We start from the raw sequence: 20,876 nt of genomic DNA, 5'->3' as shown, positions 1-20,876 counted from the left end.
TTATGGAATGGCATGACCACGTTTCTGGTATAGAGACTGAACAGTGTGGGCACTAAAATGGATCCCTGTGGGAGAACGTTGTTCAATCTCCATGATTTACTGGCAGATTCACCCAGGGGAACAGTGAATCTCCTGTTACTCAGCAACCCGGTGATGAATCTGTTGGTGATTGGCATGGGAAAGCTAATCATAACTTCAGCAGGAGACCTTTGTGCCACACAGTATTGTATGCAGAAGAAAGGTCAATGAAGGATGCCACTGTTTTTAATTTTTGCTGGTAGCTGTATTCTATGTAGCTGATTAAGGCCAGCACCTGGTCACAGCAGTTACAACTGGTTGCTCGTTGGGGACCTGTTGCTCCAGTGTTGGCTGTAACCTTTGAAGTAGGAGCTGCACCAACAGTTTATAACAACTGCAAAGGAGAGAGATGGGCTGGTAGCTTTTTGGATTGGTGGTCTCTTTTTTGGACTTCAAAATGGTTATGATCTTGGCTACCTTCCACTCTTTTGTTATTATGCCAGACGACTGGATGTTGCTGAAGAAGTCTGCCAGCCACCTTCTTGCCTTTGGGCAAAGATTCTTCAGGAATTCCGGATATATTCCGTTCATTCCTGTGGCCTTCTTGGACTTAGTGTTGGAGAGACCCTTGTCCAGTTGATCTATTGTGCAGGGGGCAGAAAGGGGTGAAGACAACTGGCACTGGTTCAGAGTGCGATAAAGTTATTTGTGGACTTGCTGCCTGATGTTTTTATCCATCAGCACACAGGAGTTGGAAATTAACTGTGCAGAGATAGCATCTGTACTTACTTGAGGTGATTTGTACACTGCTGGAGCCGCACTGTCTAAAAGACAAAGGAGCTTCCAGGCTTTGCAGCTTGACCTTCTGAACTCTAGTTTCAACACCACCTTATTCTTCTTGCTGAGTTCAAAGACTCAAGCAATGCTGTTGCGGGGGAGAAGATGACAGCCTTCACATGATCTCCCCTATTATGTGCAAAAGCACAACAAATGTCATCAAATTGGCAACCAAACGTCCTTAAGGGACCTCCCGGTCAGAAATACAACAGCAATAATGGCCCATGTCAGAGCCAAACCTTCATTCAAATAGGCCCACTGCTGCAAATTACACAGCTCAACATCAAGGGTCAGTCTAACGCAAAGTGTGATTACATAGCAATGATCCTGAGGACTTAAAACATTGATATCATTGTACTACAAGAAACACACCTGGAGAGTGAAGGCCAACAATCGAAGATCACCAGATAGGCCCTCGTATCTGCAAGCCATCACCCCAAATATGGGCTTGCGATGTATGTAAAATGGGACCTTAAGGATTCCATCCAGGTCATGCCTATTACAAAACCCTACTCAGACACCATCGAGATTGGAGATCTGACAATCAAAAACATGTACAAGTCACCATCAATGGAACACCTATGTCCAGCATTACCAACACCCAGTCATCCTACCATCCACATCAGTGATTTCAATAGCCACCACAGCCCATGTGGCTATAAGAACTACCATGTGGAGAACAGCTGGCATCCTGGGCTTTCACTGAAGACCAACATTTCCTCTACAATGCCAAATGTAGCAGCACGTTCCGGTCAGCCCAATGGAGGAAGTGCTATACTCCTGATCTTTGTTTTGTGTCATGAGACATCAGTGGCCACCCAATACCATTCACAAGGTCAATTCTCAATGACTTTTCCCAACAGCCAACACTGCCTGGTCCTGACTGGGTAGCCTACAAGTTCCACTTATTTGATCCCTCCCAAAACTATGCTGGAATCTACCATCTGCTGACTGGTCTTACTATGTGGTGATTGTAGAGGGCTCGATAAATGGGAGCTCACCATATCCGGCTCCTGACAACTGCTTTTTAGGCCTAATAATATCAGCCAACAAACTGAGCATTGCCATGGGCTTCAGAAAAGCATTCACTCCTTGCTGGACAGAAAAGAGCAAGGCACTCTTCCAGCAATATCAAGCTGACAAAAGCCCCATAACTCAATCCTGCATTGCAGTTTAAGGGAGTATTCACAGACTACCACAACTTGGCAAACAGAAACTCAGATTTCACAATTTAACTTCAAAGAGGTCTAGCTGCTATCAAGCATACTAAGTTAGTGAACCTTCAGGAGGAGTTGGTTAGCCTTCTACAATGCAGCAGAAAGCAAAGGCAGATGGTGTGCCCAATTAATACATTCTATGGATATTTCTCCTTAGCAAATTCCAAAAGCAGGGCATTAGGTCTTCCCTGCTAGTCACTGCTTTTACTGTTTATCACTTCAATGGTTTTAACAAACATATTGAAGGAGATTTTCCAAAGAGCTTAAGTGACTTAAAAGCACAAGTCACACTGATTTTAAATGAACTTATGCTCCTAAATTATTCAGGTGTTTTTGAAAATTCCACCCAGTAAGTAACGTTTGCTCTCTATTTTATGTTGTGCAATAAAATAATATAGGTACAGAATATTTAGGCACACCATGCTACTGCAAATTGTTTAGGCATAAAGAAAACAACAATTATTCAAAAGTACTACGTTTTGAAAGAGAAATTCTAAGTAGCAAATATCTGACGTTTAGTTATGAATATGAGCGTGTTGCTGGGCAGCTATTATGTGTGTACTTCCAAAAGACTGGCCAAAGGTTTTTCTATTCAGCCACTATGTCATTTTTTTTCTGATTGACTTTCCAAGTACTTCCACTGGCATCTATTTTCCAACCAAGTTAATAAAAAACCACATATAACTCTGCAGCCCTCTCCACATGGACACACAGGCTGGCCTGAATAGAATACACTGAAGTACCTACAACCCCCATCCCTCGGAGGGGTTCAAGGAGTTAAAAGGCTTTAACTATGTGGTGATGAAATAAGAGTTTAAGGAAGCTGTTTCACTGGCAAAGGGATAAGATACATCCTGAGGCACTGGACTGATCCCATCTGGACCACTGAGAGAGAAAAGGAAGAAAGAAGTTGCTAATGCCTCGTAGCAACAAATCAGTTTCACTAACTGATGGTACTGAGCAAGACATCAGCCTCTTTCTAACCTGGCACTTAACAACATAGAGGCAGGTGAACAGATGTGATAAATCTGCAGTAATGTCTCTATAAAACAACTGTAGTGAAGGTCTCTTCTTGGCAGTGCAAAAGTCAGATTGATTTTCCTGTATTGTGGTGAAGCAGCAAAACCTCACCCCACATGCACAGAAAATGTAGTTCTTCCGCTCTGCCATCTCATTTTAGTCTTACAATACTTCCTTTGCATGAAGAAATTAAGCGAGGCTGACAAGTCAGAAAGGTGCAGCAAAACATAAGCATATGATTTAAAGCAAGAGATCAACAGATCTGGGTAATTTTATGCATCAAAAATATTTGTAGTAATATGTATTAAGTTGAGATTGTTCTTGTCTGAATTAGTCTCCTTGGTAGAATTCACCTTACATGGTATTTTGTAAAATGCACGTGCACTTAAATCTCACTCTATGTAGCACTGTTGATGCTATCAGGGAGTAAGTCTAGCACGGTCATCAGAAATATTTAAAAATGTCCTCCATCCCTGAACACTTACATGATCCTCACACCAGCTACAGCCAAGCTCACGACAACTGCAGAGCGTACAGAGAAAATGATTAGATCAGGTAAAAATGCCGGAACACACACTGATTTTAGCCAGAATTGTGGATGCTCAGCTCCAACATTATAGTTCCAAAAGGAAACCAGAACCTTCAAACTCCCCTTATTGAGGAGCTTTGCATCTGACTCCAGCAAGTTCTTTCTACAGGGAGAGAGAAGATGGGATTGCAGCTTTCATTCTGCTTGGAATGGCAATGATAAGCACACAGATTTTTACACTGGTCTGACCGTGAGTGAACCTTACACAGGTCTGATTATGCTACTTAGACTTTTCACTAAGCATTGATCCTGTTATGATGAACCCAGCTGTTTGCAGAGAACTTGCTGGAGGAAGGGGTCAGAGCTGTCAAAAAGGTTTAACTGCCTTTTAAGTGTCTCTGAACAATAGGTGAACTTGTCAAAGTGAACAGGTCAGAAGACTTGACAATAGCTCAGGAAAAACATCTCTGGGAGATGAATCTGAGAAAATGATACTGGAAGATCAGGCGTCCTAAAAATACCAACTGCTTTGAGTTAGTTTCCCAGACCTGAAGAGCAGCTCTCTAAGTTCAAAAGCTTGTCTCTCTCAACAACAGAAGTTGGCCCAACAAAAGATATTACCTCACCCACCTTGTCTCTTTTACTGCTTGAATGACCATTTATACTCCCTTCTGCCTATCAATGCTTAGTTTAAGAACCTTTTGACAAAGAACATGCATATGTGCCAGACTGAAACAGACTCTGTGTCACAGGGAACCTTAGAAAGTTATAATTGAAGAGACAATTTGAAGCTCTCATCAGAACAACTGGAACTTGTGCAGAGGTTTGAACAATTTAAGTAATTCAGCCCTAGGATAAGGATGACTGCCTGGGTCAGCTATATTCATGTGATAAAGAGTAACTAAATTTAAACACAACATGACCAAAAAGAGATGCTTGGTATTATTTGCTTTTTTTATCTAAAAAAACTAGTCAACACCCTTACACATGTCAAGTCTCAGGGGTTAGAGTCGTACTGATGAGGGAAATGGACTAAATGATCTAATGAGTCCTTTCTATCCCAAATTTTTAATCTCTTAATGCTCTGCAGTTATAAAGCTAATTGCAGGTTCTACTACACTTCTAAAACATTCTCTACAGTTACCGATTGCAAGCTAGTTTACACTGGTTCTAAACCTCTAGGGAATTCTTCCTGGTGAGAAGCCCCCAATGAGTTTGATCCAATGAATCCTCATCAGTTTGTCCCACTAATTACTCCTCAATTCAACACCAAACATGACGAAACCCACTGACACTCCCTCCCCACCCCCATCCACTCTCACTAAAAAAAATGACTGATACGGCTTTTTATACTCTGAAATTTCAAAGACCCACTCAGTGGGTCTTTAGCTCATAGCTTGTTCTGACTGGATGAGGGAGCCTCTTTTCCCATTCAAGACAACATCTCCAATAGAGATGCATGATTAGCTAACAACCCAGATCTCTCCCCTGCTAATAACTAAAAGATTTGTTTAGCTTATGTGTAAAATGGCTGAGTTATCTTAAAATACAAATGGAGAATGCAAATAGGCTTTTAAACACCTTAGTTTCCTTCTAAAAAATCAGAGTCGTATGTGTCAATGTAAAAGGCCCTCCCTTTTCATTATATTCACACCATCTTTTGGTCACTTGAGCAAAGAGTCTGTGTCTTTCAGCCTACACCTGTATGAGCTAATAAATCTGTATTTCAACACTATCAAATATCAAATGGTGCTTTTTACATTTTGGTTAATCTCCGTACCTCCTTAAGCTGACATTTCACGGTCCTTATCACCTCTCTAGTTAAACGCAGAACGACCTTCATAAATCACAAACACTGTCAGAGCAGGACATCCTCCTTCCATTCTGAAATCCTATAGGAGGAGACCATTTATAAAAAACATTATGGATGCTGCAGAGCTCTATATGCACTTAGGCAGCATTCAAGTGTGGTTCTGCTCTGAAATGATATCACCCTATGCAAAAGGAATCTGCTGATTTTAATGACTACAGTAAGTTTTTACCACGTTTTATACTTGTAAGAACACTACAGCTGTTGGGAAGTGGGCTGGATTCCACTTCTTCTGGGCATTATCAGAATTGTTTACTAAGTTGCTATCTCAGTTACACTTGTGCAAATCCACAGTCATCAGAACTGCACAGATGTCTCTGAGGGCCTAGCCTAGCCTCTGGAACCTTTACTACTGATGGTGCACAAAGAAGAAAGAAGCCAGCTTGTGTCTCTGATCCCACTGGAGTCTACAAATCTGACAGTTGGTGGGGATGGTGGAGGGGACAACTTTCTTCCTTGTAGACTGAAACCATTTGATTATTGAATCAGTGACACACAAATAACATGGAGCCCTCTGACAGCATTTTACAGCCATTTCTCATCTGCAAGTTCTGCTAAGTCCAGTGAGAGTTGGTGGGGTGCTCTGCAGGCCCCGGTGAGGGAAAGCTCTCATGCCATTATGCTCAATGGCATGTCAAAGAATTGGTTCATATCAGTCTTGGTTCTGGAATTTATCTCTGAGCTGTGCCCAGCCATGGGAAGGAGGCAATGCCTTATGTCACACGCTGACAAAGTGCTGATAAGATCTAAAGAGACTCCAGCCCGGGCCTCCTTCAGATGTGTGGAAATGGTTTGATACAGGCCTAACACAGGATGTCATATCTTGGCCCTGTCTGCCTCTGGAAGGACACCAGTCTGTTGTGAGAAGATCCAACTGCGGTAGCTCATATGTTCCAACGCCCCACTGGCTCTGGGCAGCACTGAGGCTCTATTCCTAGCGTTAGGTCTCCAAAGCACACTCCGAGGTGCAGATCTCGTGCCTGCCCCCTTCCTTGGGATGTGGGGCTCTGCACCCAGCTGCCCAGACCTTTGATTCAGTGCCAAAGTCCTCTGAGTCCCCAGCTGCTGTGGGCATTCTGAGCTTCTTGATTAACCCTTTCAGGACAACATGGCAGGCCAGTGAAGAATTCAGGCTTAGCAAATGGATGTCTTAACCACAAACACTTTACTCTTGAAAGCCCTCAAGAATGATAGAGCTTTGAAGAAAACAATTAATACTGAACACAGTCCACCCTTTGTCTGATCTCACACCTCCTATGAGTCCTGGGTTTTGTCAGCTTCCATAGGCTAGGCAGCTCTTTGGTCCTCCTCTCTCTTTAGTCTGGGTCCCTTGTGGTTGGGGCCTGCCCCCCTTCACAGCGAGCCTTCCTCCCTTGAATATACTCAGAAGTTATTGGGCTCAGTACAGGGATAACTGGGTGAAATGTAATGACCTGTGATCATGACATGAGAGACTTCATGATTCTAAGGAAAGAAAGTGGTGAGAGCAGAAGAATAAGGACAATGGACTTCTAAAAAGCTTTAACAGATTCAGAGACGTCCCATGGGAAGAAAATCTCAGGGGAAAAGGAGTTCAGGAGAGTTGGGAGTTTCTCAAGGAGACAGTATTAAAACACGCAACTGCAAACTATCCCAATGGAAAGAAAAGATAAGAAGAATAGTAAGAGACCAATATGGTTCCATCAGGAGCTCTTTAATGACCTGAAAATCAAAAAGGAATCCTACAAAAAGTGAAAACATGGATGAACTGCTAAGGAGGAGTACCAAAAAAAAACAACAAAACAAAACAAAAAAAAAAACGCAAGCATGTAGGGACAAAATCAGAAAGGCTAAGGCACAGAATGAGTTACACCTAGCAAAGGCTATAAAGAACGACATCTTATTGCCTTTTATGTACATTGGAGCAAGAGAACAAATCATACCATACCAACCTCAATTCCTTCTTTGTCAGGATTATTGACTTTGTGGATGGGAGGAAGCAACAGATGTGCTATATTTTAGTAAGACTTTTGATACACTCCCTCATGACATTCTCATAAGCAGACTACGGAAATGTGATCTAGATAAAATTACTATGAGGTGGGTGCACAACTGGTTGAAAGACCATACTCAAAAAGTAGTTATCAATGGTTTGCTGTCAAACTGGGAGGACAATATCTAGTGGAGTCCCACATGAGCCAGTTCTGGTTACAGTACAATTCAATATTTGAATTAATTACTTAGATAATGAATTGGAGAGTATGCTCATGAAATTTGCAGATGACAGCAAGCTGGGAGGGATAGCAATCACTTTGGAGGACAGGATTAGAATTCAAATTGACCTTGACACATTGAAGAATAGTTCTGAAATCAAGATGGAATTTAATAAAGGTAAGTGCAAAGTACTTCACTTAGGAAGGAAAAATCAAATGCCCTATTACAAAATGGGAAATAACTGCCTAGGTGATAGTACTGCTGAAAAAGAAAGGGGTTATAGTGGATCACAAATTGAATGTGAGTCAACAATGTCATGCAGTTGCAAAAAAGGCTAATATCACACTGGAGTGTATTAACAGGAGTGTCGTACATAAGAGACAGAAGGTTTTTGTCCCGCTCTACTCAGCACTAGGGAGGCCTCAACTGCAGTACTGTGTCCAGTTCTGGGTGCCACACTTTAGGAAAGATGTGGACATAATGGAGAGAGTCCAGAGGAGAGCAACAAAAATTATTAAAGGTTCAGAAAATCTGACCTATGAAAAAAGATTTAAAAAACTGGGCATGTTAATTTAGGGAAAAGAAGACAGAGGGGACTTGATAACAGTGTCAAGGGCTGTTACAACGTGGATGAGGATCAACTGTTTTCCATATCCACAAAAAGTAGGACACAACGTAATGGGTTTAATCTGCAGCAAGGGGGATTTAGGTTACATATTAGGAAAAACTTTCTAACTATAAGGGTAGTTAAGTTCTAGAATACGCTTCTAAGAGAAGTTGTGGACTCCCTGTCATTGGAGGTTTTTAAGAACATGTTAGACAAACACTTGTCAGGGATTTAGGTTTACTTGGTCCTGCCACAGTGCAGGGGGCTGGATGTGATAATTTCTCAAGGTCCCTTCCAACCCTACATTTCTGTGATTCTATGCAGGTCAGACTACATGATCTAATGGTCACTTCTGGTCTTAAACTCTATGAATCTCTGGCCCTTTGGCCATGTGTCCTGGCTGAGGAACTCCAGCCCCCTCCCTTCGCCAGACTTCTCTGTACCAAGTCCACTGTTCTTGGGGACAGGTCCGTAGCCGATGGCCCTAAATTGCTCCAACTTAGCTTTTTAGACTAGGTGTCAAGCTCCGACTTACTACAAAATAGATGCTTTAGTCCACAGTGGAGGCTGCAGTGTAACATAAAGCTCAGACTCCAAAGTGGAGCTCCTGAAACAACATGGGAAAACAAAACAGAGTTCATAGTTAGACAAAAACACGTCCCTAATCTGTCATAAGAGAGACAGAGTTGAGGGTTGGAACTTCTTCCTTAACATCCTTCCTATTGCCTAGGAGCTGCTGCTCACATGGAATGTAAAGTGTGCCCTGTTTGGAGACGCCATACTGGCCTCAGTGTGCTTCTTCTCCAGGAGGGAGGTTGGGAAGAGGGCGAGTATCTAAGCAATTGTCACTTAGGCTGCTCCATAAACTGATCAGCAGGGGGCACTCAGTGTTCCCAGCCATCCAAACTCAACCAACTCATAAAGAATTCATGGAGCAGGTCCTCAAGGAATCCATTTGGAAGCACTTGGAGGAGAGGAAGATTATCAGGAACAGTCAACATGGATTCACCAAGGGCAAGTCATGCCTGACCAACCTGATTGCCTTCTATGATGAGATAACTGGCACTGTGGATATGGGGAAAGTGGTGGATGAGATATATTTTGACATTAGCAAAGCTTTTGATATGGTCTCCCACAGTATTCTTGCCAGCAAGTTAAAAAAGTATGGATTGGATGAATGGACTGTAAGGTGGATAGAAAGCTGGCTAAATTCTCGGGCTCAACGGGTAGTGATCAACGGCTCGATGTCTAGTTGGCAGCCGGTATCAAGCGGAGTGCCCCAGGAGTCAGTCCTGGGGCCAGTTTTGTTCAACATCTTTAATAACGATCTGGATGATGGGATTGATTGCACCCTCAGCAAGTTTGCAGATGACACTAAGCTGGGGGGAGAGGTAGATATGCTGGAGGGTAGGGATAGGGTTCAGAATTACCTAGACAAATTGCAGGATTGGGCCAAAAGAAATCTGATGAGGTTCAACAAGGAAAAGTGCCGAGTTTTGCACTTAGGACGGAAGAATCCTATGCACTGCTACAGGCTGGGGACCGACTGGCTAAAGCAGCAGTTCTGCAGAAAAGGACCTGGGGATTACAATGGACGAGAAGCTGGATATAAGTCAGAAGTGTGCTCTTGTTGCCAAGAAAGCCAACGGCATATTGGGCTGTATTAGTAGGAACACTGCCAGCAGATCAAGGGAAGTGATTATTCCCCTCTATTTGGCATTGGTGAGGCCACACCTGGAGTACTGTGTCCAGTTTTGATCCCCCCACTACAGAAGGGATGTGGACAAATTGGAGAAAGTCCAGCGGAGGGCAGTGAAAATGGTTAGGGGGCTGGGACACACAACTTACGAGGCAAGGCTGAGGGAACTGGGCGTATTTAGTCTGCAGAAGAGAAGAGTGAGGGGGGGATTTGATAACAGCCTTCAACTATCTGAAGGGGGGTTCCAAAGAGGATGCAGCTCAGAAGTTCTCAGTAGTGGCAGATGACGGAACAAGAAGCAATGGTCTCAAGTTGCAGTGGGGGAGGTTTAGGTTGGATATTAGGAAAAACTTTTTCACTAGTAGGGTGGTGAAGCACTGGAATGCGTTACCTAGGGAGATGGTGGTATCTCCTTTCTTGGAGGTTTTTAAGGTCAGGCTTGACAGAGCCCTGGCTGGGATGATTTAGTTGGGGTTGGTCCTGCTTTGAGCAGGGGGTTGGACTAGATACCTCCTGAGGTCCCTTCCAACCCTAATCTCCTATGATTCTACCTCTTTTGGGATGCCCAATACTGGCAGCCATGAGGACCTCTTCATGGTGATGGCAGAGGCACTGACCTCCTAACCATCTTGGCTGCTCCAGCATGCATCCCTAATACTCTAGGACACATCCATGGCTGTTTGCAATGCTGCTCTAGCCACCATCTGGTCCTCTTTTACAATCTCTTTCAGTTCCTCCCTCTTCTCTTATGCTTTTTTGGACAGGAAGGGAGTGACTTTGTCCTGGTGAGAAAGTAATATTCCACAAACAATGCATGGTAGTTTACAATGCAGAACTGCAACAAGGTGTAGGAATGCGCCTTGCACCCAGAGGTACAGTTTTCAGGGTCGGTCCTTTTCTTTATGGGCATCCTAGAATTGGGTGTGTATAAAAGTGTTAAAAGCCTTTTTGAGGCATCTGGTTCCTCTATTACACTCATTTAGATGTGGAGACAGAGTGGTTGGTATCCTCCACTGTCCCTTTGCCAGCTCGAGTATGCCCCCACTGATTGATTAGGAGAGAGATTCTGACTGAGGCTGTAGAGCTGAGTAATTGAAAAACTTGTTGACCTTTTCTTGGATTACTGTGATTTCAGTGTCCAGGGTTTCTGTGATCTGAGACAGGAAGTCTTGGAAAGCCCTGCAGTCATTGATTGCTGGTGCTGATGCCAGTGCCACTATCTCCCTAGAAGATGATGATCATTCCTTAGGTGGACACAGAGGTTGCCGCTTCTCTTCTGTTGTCACCTGTTGCTGGCGGCCAACATCTGGCTCTGAGTGGGTGGTCTAACTAAGGATGCCTCTGGGGAGCAGGATCTCTTCCTCTTCCTTGATGTGTGGGAGAGGGACCTGCTCCAGGCTATATGAAATGATGGTTCCCAATACAGCCAATATAGCCAAGGCCGCATGCTGTAAGGTTACTTGCCAGGTTAAGATTGTGCCAGCCCAGTGCTACTCATGTCTTGCTTGGGATAGGGCACGGAACACGTGGCCTCCAGAAAGTCCCTTGTGGCTGTTCTCAGAAAGTCAGGGAGAGGGATTCCTACGCAATGCTGGTGAAAGCAAGTAGGCTGATGAGGGTGATAAGTAGTACGCGCTTCCTCAAACAGCTGGGTCATAGGATGAAGTGGCACCGGTGCCAGCTGCTGCTTCAGTGCACGGGATCTCTCTGGTTCTTTCGCTGGGGTGTAACTTAGACCCTTGATGGGCTTGGCCACCAGTACCACTGCTGTAGTCAGAACCGAATCAGTCACCTGCCTTCTTTCCTGCACACCGTACCTGCAAATATGCTTGTCTCTTCAGACATGGATCTTCAGAGAATTTGGAGGCTTTGCCTCAGCAGAGTGAGGTTTAGAGTCCTCCTTTTGGGGGGGGTGGGATGCTTGGAGCTGTGCTGAGGTAGCCAGTGCCAAAGAAGTGTGTGTCAGAGATGTCCGCAGCTTCTTCAATGCTGCATTCCCTCAAGATCCAGGAGTATCGTGTCTGGTTGAGGAAGCACTGACTCATTTCTTCTTTGGCTCTGGTCTGCCCATTAGTGTTTATTCTGGGTCAGAAGTGATCCGCACGGAGGGCTCTAGCAGATGTAGCTTACAGCCGTGGACTTGCAAGCAGAGCACATGTCCAGAATATGGCTCTATCCCAAGTAGAACAGGCATCGAAACGACGTCTGTCTGTGAGGGGGATTAGGCAATCACAGGGGTCAAGGTTTAATCCCTGATGCCTTAGAGTCTGCCCTAAGGTATGGGAATTGGCAAATAGTGCCTCACCATGCTGTGCACTGGGGGGGGCTGCCAAGAAATGTTTTTGGGGTGTGTTTTTAACAACCAATTTAAACCAGTGGAGAAGATGAAGTTTTTCACCAAAATTATGAAAAACACATTTTTAAAGCTCTGAAGAAAGTAACAGGTCACATACTCGCTAGGTTCACCTTGCTGCTGGGGTGGTAAGACAGAACCAATAGGGGGTCACGACCCCTCCGCCCCTTATTGCCCTCACATGGGGGCACAAGAAGATACTGGGTATGTGCGCGGCTGTGAAGAACACCGCTATTCAAAAGACTGAACTCATGCCCATGAGGCACATGGGCATCTACTAGGGGATCCACCCTGATACACACTGAAGAACTTCCACAAGTCCCAAAGATTATTCAAACACACACAACACCCTGCCTCCAAACCACTGTAATTGGTTAACTGCTTTCCTTTCAATCTTTTTATGAATCTGTTGATGCACCTGATTCATCACTACGCCAGTTCTCTTGCATGTTCATTCAGGGCCGCATGGTCGGCATTTAGGGGACACATGCAGGAGATGGACATATTTCGTCCACGTGAAAAACAATTACATGTTCATAGCTTGGAATCCATGTGAGATCCCACTCCTGAGGTATGTAGAGGCTCCATTATACACCCAGAACAAAAAACATCATACAAGTGAACCAATTTCACTTTTTTTGTCTATTTTCTGGTGGGGGAAACCGTGACTGACCTTTATGTGTCTGTTCATAGCAGTAGACTGTGCTGCTCGCACCAGACCCTCTAATTCAGCACCACTGAAGTTTTTGGTCTCCACAGACAATTCTTTAATATCTACATCTTCAGACAACAGCTCGTGTTCCCGCATCCTGGCTGTGTGGATATGAAGAATCTGAAGTCGGCCCTTCTCATCTGGTAAACCTGAGAATTGTAAACAGAAAGTGTCAGTCCTTGTCCTCTGCTGTCTCAAAGCAGCAACTTCAGAACAACAGTGTTACTGGCAGCCTCTCCTTACAGCTCCAGCATACAGGTGATTGCTCCATGAGCAGCCTCCATTCATGTACGTAGAAGAATACTTTACAATGACTTATCAGAGAACCTCAAAAAACATTAATGACATCTCAGCCCCCCTGTGATTAGGGCTTGTGGACATGACCACTTAGTTCGCAGCAAGCGAGGGTGTGAATGTACCCCAAACTAGACACCCATGTGCACCTTGCTGCTGTGCACTAAAAGCTCCCTAGTTAATTTAATGCCATTTCAAAGTGTGGTAGATCAAAGCGCGTTACAGAATTCTTCTTGTGCAGCAGCAAAGTCCACACAGACACTTAGCGTGCGGCAAGCTAGTGCAGGGGAGAGTCACGTCCCAGGTTGCTGCAAACTAAGTCTAACAAGCCTTTAGTTAGCATTATCCCCCATTTACAGATGGAGAAAATGACACATGAGGTTTAAGTGACTTGGTCATGCAGCAAGGCACTGGCAGAGAAGAAACTCCTGTATTCAGTTCCTGAATCCCAGCTGCCACGTGTCACACATGCAGGCAGGCTGGCCTCATGCATTCCTGCAGCCCAGAGTGAAAGTCATGCATTTGATGGGGCTATGGGCAAGCAGGGGAGTTTGGACTATAATTAAGGCTGCAAGGCCTGCAGCAGCAGTTTGGGTGTGGGAGGGGGCTCAGGCTGTGTCAGGAGGCTGGGGTGCAGGGCGGCGCTTACCTTATGGGGAGGGCTCCCCAGAAGCAGCCGGCATGTCCCTGCAGCTCCAAGATGGAGGAGCCAGGGGGTTCTGTGTGCTGCCTCTATATGCAGATCCCAGCCCCGCAGCTCCCATTGGCTGTGGTTCCCAGCCAATAGATGTTGCAGAACTGGAGCTCGTGGCGGGGCAGCATGCGGAGCCCCCTAGCCTTCCCTCCCCCTAGGAGCTGCAGGGACATGCCAGCTGCTTCCAGGGAGCTGCACGGAGCTGGGTAGGGAGCTTGCCAGTTCCTCTAACGGCCCCTGCCACAAACACCAGCAGGGGGTCCCAAGCTGCGTACCGCCGCCGAGCCCCCCCAGCACCAGCAGGGGTCCCAGGCAGTGTCCCCTCTAATTTTTTCATCCATGTGCAGAATGAATTTTGTTATGGGCACCAATATAGAGGTGATGTGTGACACATCACCTTCATATTGATGCACATTCATGTGGTGGGGGTGGGGCCAAGGGGTTCGGAATGTGGGAGGGGGATGAGGGCGGGGGCAGAGGGTTGGGGGAGCAGGTTCTATGGTGGGCCGGGGATGAGGGGCTTGGGGTGCAGGCTGTCCCAGGACTATGGCGGGAAGAGAGGACTCCTGCCAGATCTCTCCCCCCACAGCAGGTCTGGGCCAGGACTGGGTTGGGGCCGGGACAGCACTCCCACAGCCACAGCAGGTCCGGGCCAGGCTGGGTTGGGGCTGGGGGAGGGGCGCCTCTCTCCCGGCTGCAGCAGGTCCGGGCCGGGCGAGAGGCATCTCTCCCCACTGCAACCCTGAGTGCCTGCGCGGCACTTAATAGGTGGCTGTGCGGCCGTGCAGCTTAGAGGGAACTTAGGTTCTGGGCCATGTGCCGCTCCAGCCAGCACCCGTGGCCCAAGTTTTAGTCAGGGGTATATAGTACAAGTCATGGACAGGTCACGGGCCGTGAATTTTTGTTCATTGCCCGTGATCTGTCCATGACTTTTACTAAAAATACCCGTGACTAAAACAAAGCCTTAGCTAGAACTCATCCTGATGGCTAAAGTGGCACCTGCTAACCAGGAAGACAGGGGGCCTCTCCACCTTCTCTCTGGCTGCTCTCTACTATTTGTTAAGGTTCCTGCCTGCTTACACCTGCTCCCAAGGGAATCTGTTGTCAATCCAATGCCTTTCACCAGCACTAAAACGACACTTTTGAAAGGCAATATCTATGACTGTATGTAAATATACAAGCTAATTACATAATTTACATGTTTCAGAGTGGCAGCCCTGTTAGTCTGCCTCAGCAAAAAGAACAGGAGGACTTGTGGCACCTTAGAAACTAACAAATTTATTTGAGCATAAGCTTTCATGGGCTAAAACCCACTTCATCAGTCTCTATGGTGCCACAAGTACTCCTCGTTCTTTTTGATAATTTACATAAAATGTCCCGCATGGAGCTGCACCAAACTTTGCAGTTATGCACTGTAGCGATAGGCTATTGCCCGCTTACCAATCTCCATTTTCACCTCCAATCTGCCAGGTCGCAACAGGGCCTCATCAATCAGGTCTGGTCTGTTGGTCATTCCTAAGAACAAAGGTGAAGCCAAACGAAGCGTTAGCTGAGACTAAGTTTCTAACTATCACCTGAATGTTCAATACAGCCTTATAAAGTCAAGGAGACGATTTTGAGAGAGAAAATAAAGAGGACTACTAAAAAAAGCCGCAGCACTTTTGGAGGTCTGTGTAATGTCATGTGGGTTGTCAGCAGCCAGGATTGAACCTAGCACCTCTGGAGCTAAACACAAGTTCCAATTCCTGAATTACAAGACCCAGCTCAGTTAGCCAAGGCTGTAGCAGACTCACCAAACTCTGTCTGCCAGGTACCACTGGAGGGGGACAGAGCATCACACTGACTGGGTTACCCATGCTCCCCCACAAGACTGAACATGGGAACCCACAAGGCTCTCTGATATCTTGGATCACCCCAAATGGAGGCCTTTAAGAGCAAGGAAAACTAAAGCAAGCTGACATAACTAAAGAATTACTAGAGAACCGATTAAAGGGATATTCAAAAGTGCCACAACACTAGTGCTGATGGCTTAGTTGGCAGAGGCGCTATGGTATGAACAGGCACTTCAGACTTAATGCCCCTATCACTCTTGGTCTCTCCGAGCATACGAGGGCTGAGGCACGCTGGTGGAGAAAGGCAGGGAAGCTCCCAGTGCCCCCATCTGGCCTGTACCTGTCCTGAGGATAGAGAGCTTTGTCAGGACTAAACTCCTGACCGCCGCTGAAATCCTCAGATTACAAATGTTGAAGCCAAATATTTCGTTCCCACTCTGCCAAGACAGCCCCACCCCAATTGTCTGTCATTTTATAGTGTCTGAGTCATTAAGTCTCTCCTTTTAAGCATTGGGTTCTCAATCTTTATTTCATTGCTCTTCATACTTTGAGATTCCCGTCAATACAAGTTTTTTCTTCTTGTGCATTTTATCTCAAAATACAGAAACAAAATTTCTTCCCCTTTCTTACTAAGACCAGCAATTGGAGTCTCTTACATTACACCACAGTTTTCCTTGGACAAAAAGCCGCAATTCTGGGCATAGCTCATTTGAATAAGTCCAGTTTTTGTTTCCAGAATGCCTTGCAGCAGCCCAACTGCAGTTATTTGTCATCACGGCCTTAGTGGGAGGGGATTTTGCAGCTTCTGTTAGAGCTAGCACAGTGGGAGGGGCGGTGGATAACACATTTCCAAACCCAGGGATCCTGCCTAACCTGCCCTTTTAGAAACTGCGGCGTCATGCGTGAGGTTTTCATACCAATGACCAGGATGTTATTTAGCTGTTCCACCCCATCGATTTTAGACAGCAGCTGGTTAACGACGGTATCATGGACCCCAGTGCTGCCCATCATGCTCCCTCTCTGCTTGCAGATGGCATCAATTTCATCGAAGATTATGATGTGGAGACCACTGTTTGCCCCAAGCTATTGGAAAGAAATAATATAAGAATGCCCAAAGTTATCAATGAAATTGACCAGACAAAATGGCTAATATTCTACCCTTTCTTGGCTCCTGTTGGTGAGAGAACACTGAGGCATTGGCATGTTTTTATCAGTGATCCCTACAAAATGCTGTGGCAGACATCCTGTAGGTCAAGTTCTTATCATTCCATAGCCTGGTCTACACTAGGATTTAAAGGAGGGATAACGTTAGCTAATGTGCTACCTCATTTTAGGTCTATATGAGGTCATGTGTTAAAGTGGCTGAGTTAAATTTAAGGCTCCCCCTCAGCTTTAACTTGACCAATTTGGCACATGTTAAATGCAGCATGTGCCTTGTCTACATGAGAATTTTAAAATCTGTTAGCACATGTTAACATAACTCCTTTAAGTAATAGTCTGAACAAGGTCCTGGATACCAGGAGGCCTTTAAGAGGAGTAAACATTTTTGTCACAGAAAGGAAGGTTTCACCTTATAGCTTATAGTAATACCCTGCATCTTACAAAGTAGTTGCAAATGTGTGCTCCCCATCTGTATTTCATTATGGGTGTGCATGTGCTCTGCACATCTGAGACCAGAAGATTCTTGCTAGAAGATGCACCTGCTAGCAAGAATCTTCCAGCCTCAGTCGCATAAAGTGAGTGCATGAGCATCAATGCTGGAATACACTGTGGAAGAAACGAATTCCACTCTCAGGTTGGAAGCAACAAAATCAGAGACAGCTTTATTTAGGACATGCAATTGCAAGGGAAGAACACAGCACTTAAATGGCTGCACTTAAATCCTCTCTTCTTTCCCTGCTTCCACAACACACAGGGACCATCAGTCAAAGAAGAAGGGACCACTGTGATCAACAAGAATAACCTTTTGATTTAAAAATTGCCAGCGATGAAGAAACCACTATGACCCAAATGGTTAATTACCTGAACTGATAAAAATCTGTACATTACTTCGTCTGAATTCATCTCATTTCAACTTGCAGTCCTTGGATTTTGTTATATCATTGTCTGGTCTCTAAGGTGACTTGATTACAGTGTATAAGTACCTTCACAGGGAGAGTATACCACGTATAAAAGGACAAGTGTAACAGAAAAAATTCTGTTTCTCAGGTAGGTATTTATAGACTTTGGTCATGTCATTGCTTACCCTTCTCTTTGTTAAGATAAATAGATTAAGCTCCTTAAGACTAACATTATAAGACAGGTTTTCGGATCCTTTCATCATTTTCGTGGTTCTGCTCTGAACCCTCTCCAATTTATCAACATCCTTTTTGAACTGTGGACAGCAGAACTGGATTCCAGCAGCGCACACAGGCGCCAAATACAGAGGGAATAGAACCTCCCTATTCCTACTCAATATTCCCATTTATGCATCCCAGGATCGCATTCACCTTTTTGGGCACAGCTCATGTTCAGCTGGTTATTTTGGGAAGTTCAATGGCCTGTGCTATCCAGGAGGCCAGTCTAGATGACCACAATGGTCCCTTCTGGACTTGGAATCTATGAGTTATCCACCAGGACCCTGCAAGATCTTTTCAGAATCACTGATTCCCAGGATAGTAGCTCCCATTCTGTAAGTAGGGTCTGTATTCTGAGTTCCTAGATATATTTAACTTTTACATTTGGGGAATGGTGATAAGAGAAGCAGTGATGTGGGGTGGGGAGGAGGAGAATGGGAGGAAGCCCCACGTATGTGGCAGAGGGGAAAACGTGTGAGACATACAGCCTTGCGGGGGGTGGGGATTGGGCACGCAGAGCCCCAGCATGGGGTTGGGTGGAGTTACAGAGAGAGTGGCACACAGGGAACTCATGGGGCAACAGAAGGATGAAAGGAGCCCCTGGAGCGTGCAATGCACCCGGCCTATAGAAGCTCGGATGTGTGCAACACCCTACGGTAGATGAGGCTTATAAGCTGTTTGTTCACATGACACTGTCCCCAATTACCTCTTCCTAAGCACATTTTTAAAAGAGAATATTAATTCAAACCAACTTGGCCAAACTCTAAATATACAATAAATACCTCAATCTAACCCTCAATCGCTCAAACATCCACCAGATGCCAGTGGGAGAGAATAAGGCAGCATCTTTTTTCTGCCCATATTTACACTGTCAAGCCATTTTCTCCCCTCCAAAATCCTGCTTCAAAAGACAATCTTGTGCGTCTAGCACGGAGCTGGAGACAATGTGAACAGTATGCGTGAATACGCTGTCGTGCTGGCAATCTGCCCCCAGCACAAGTCATTACAATTGTGACCTTTCCAAGACTTTTCTAATCTCATGACTTGTCATCAGGACCACCTCCTCCAGCCAGCATAAATTTTAACAGGTGTGTACCTCAAAGGAGAAAGAGCTCACAGATACCAATTTTATAGCAATAAACTGGAGAGGAAGGGACTTGCAGGGGCTCAAATTAACACTCTCCTGATACCCCTACAGCTGTAGCTGATCAGTATATTTTTAGAGGAAAATACAAATCCTTATAAACTTCAAATTCTGCCTTGCCTTCAGCAAAGGATCTTGTCAAAATCACAGAGAGGACACTTTTCCTGTAGCAGGCACAAACTACCAAGAGTCGCCTCTAACATGTTATTTCTGCTGCATCACACATAAACAGTATTTAGACTTTTAAGCTATGGCTGGCTATTAAAAACTGCCTTCCGTGGTGGCTGTACAGAAAATTTAACAGGTACAGAAAAAGTTAACTCATTCCCTTGTCCCCTGTATCCACTCCCCATCCTAACAGGGCAATTCAATTTACCAACATTAGTTTTGCATTATTGTCCTGCTTGCTAGCCAGGTTTTTTAGTGGGAAAAATTAGTGACAGATGAAGGTAACATACAATCTTGGACAAAGAATATGAGAGCCCAAACTTCGACGGTGCAGCACATTGAGGGAAAATGTGAATTTGAGGCATTTATGTCTTTATCCTGTGACTGCTGAAGTCAGTGGCAAAGCTCCCACCAACTTCAAAGGGTCTGAGAGCAAAATTTGGGACCCATTTCCTTGCTCTTGATGCTGTCTGAAGCAGATACCAGAAACAAAACAGTCATGAAAAATATGATGCAAAACCAGTACAAAAAACCCCACAAGAATACTTCCAAACGCTCCCCCATTTACCAGGAGCTGCCAATAACATCCTAACTGAGCATGACCACAAAACTTGGGACAGAGAAGCTGCTTTTACTTGTCTAAGATGGCTATCACTACTCCAGTTTGAGTGCTATCTAACCCCAACCTACTCTAGCATCTTCTCTCACCATAGGATCCAAGTGTTGACAGCTCTTACAGATAGGGTGACCAGGTGTCTGGTTATCGACCGGAACACCCAGTCGAAAAGGGATCCTGGCGACTCTGGTTAGCACTGCTGACTGTGCCATTTACTGTCCGGTTGGCAACACCGTGCAGCAGCGCTAAGGCAGGCTCCCCGCTAGCCTCCACACCGTGCAGCTCCCAGGAAGCCGCCGGCATGTCCCCGCTCCAGCTCCTACGCACAGGGGCAGCCCCTGCCCCAAGCGCTGCCCCCGCAGCTCCCATTAGCCAGGAACTGTGGCCAATGGGAGCTGCGGGGATGGCGCCTGCAGACCGGGCAGAGCCACCTGGCCGCACCTCCACATAGAAGCAGGAAGGGGAACATGCCGCTACTTCTGGAAGCTGCTTCAGGTAAGTGCCATCTGAAGCCTGCACCCCTGACCCTCTCCTGGGCCCCAACCCCCTGCCCCAGCCCTGATCCCCCTCCCGCCCTCTGAACCCCTCAGCCCCCTGCACCCAAAAACCCTCATCCCTAGCCCCACATTAAAGCCTGCACATCCAACCAGAGCCCTCACTTCCCCTGCACCCCAATCTCCTGCCCCAGCCCAGAGCCCCCTCCCGCACCCTGAACCCCTCATTTCTGGCCCCACCCC

General features: G+C 45.6%; 1 protein-coding gene across 2 annotated transcripts in view; it reads right to left on the bottom strand.

Annotated features, from left to right (window-relative positions):
- Window positions 1–20,876, bottom strand: part of NSF (N-ethylmaleimide sensitive factor, vesicle fusing ATPase) — a 159,709-nt gene that overhangs the window by 52,386 nt on the left and 86,447 nt on the right. For both annotated transcript variants that reach the window (XM_034755726.1, XM_034755727.1), the window contains exons 10-12: window positions 16,793–16,958; window positions 15,484–15,558; window positions 13,017–13,204 (exon numbers count right to left, since the gene is read on the bottom strand). In XM_034755726.1, the coding sequence (XP_034611617.1) occupies window positions 13,017–13,204; window positions 15,484–15,558; window positions 16,793–16,958 (429 nt within the window). The remainder of the gene's footprint in view (window positions 1–13,016; window positions 13,205–15,483; window positions 15,559–16,792; window positions 16,959–20,876) is intronic.

Source organism: Trachemys scripta, chromosome 23, assembly GCF_013100865.1.
Source record: "Trachemys scripta elegans isolate TJP31775 chromosome 23, CAS_Tse_1.0, whole genome shotgun sequence".
NCBI lineage: Eukaryota > Metazoa > Chordata > Testudines > Emydidae > Trachemys > Trachemys scripta.
Note: the sequence above shows the minus strand (reverse complement) of the source record. Positions and strands in the feature narration are given on the sequence as shown.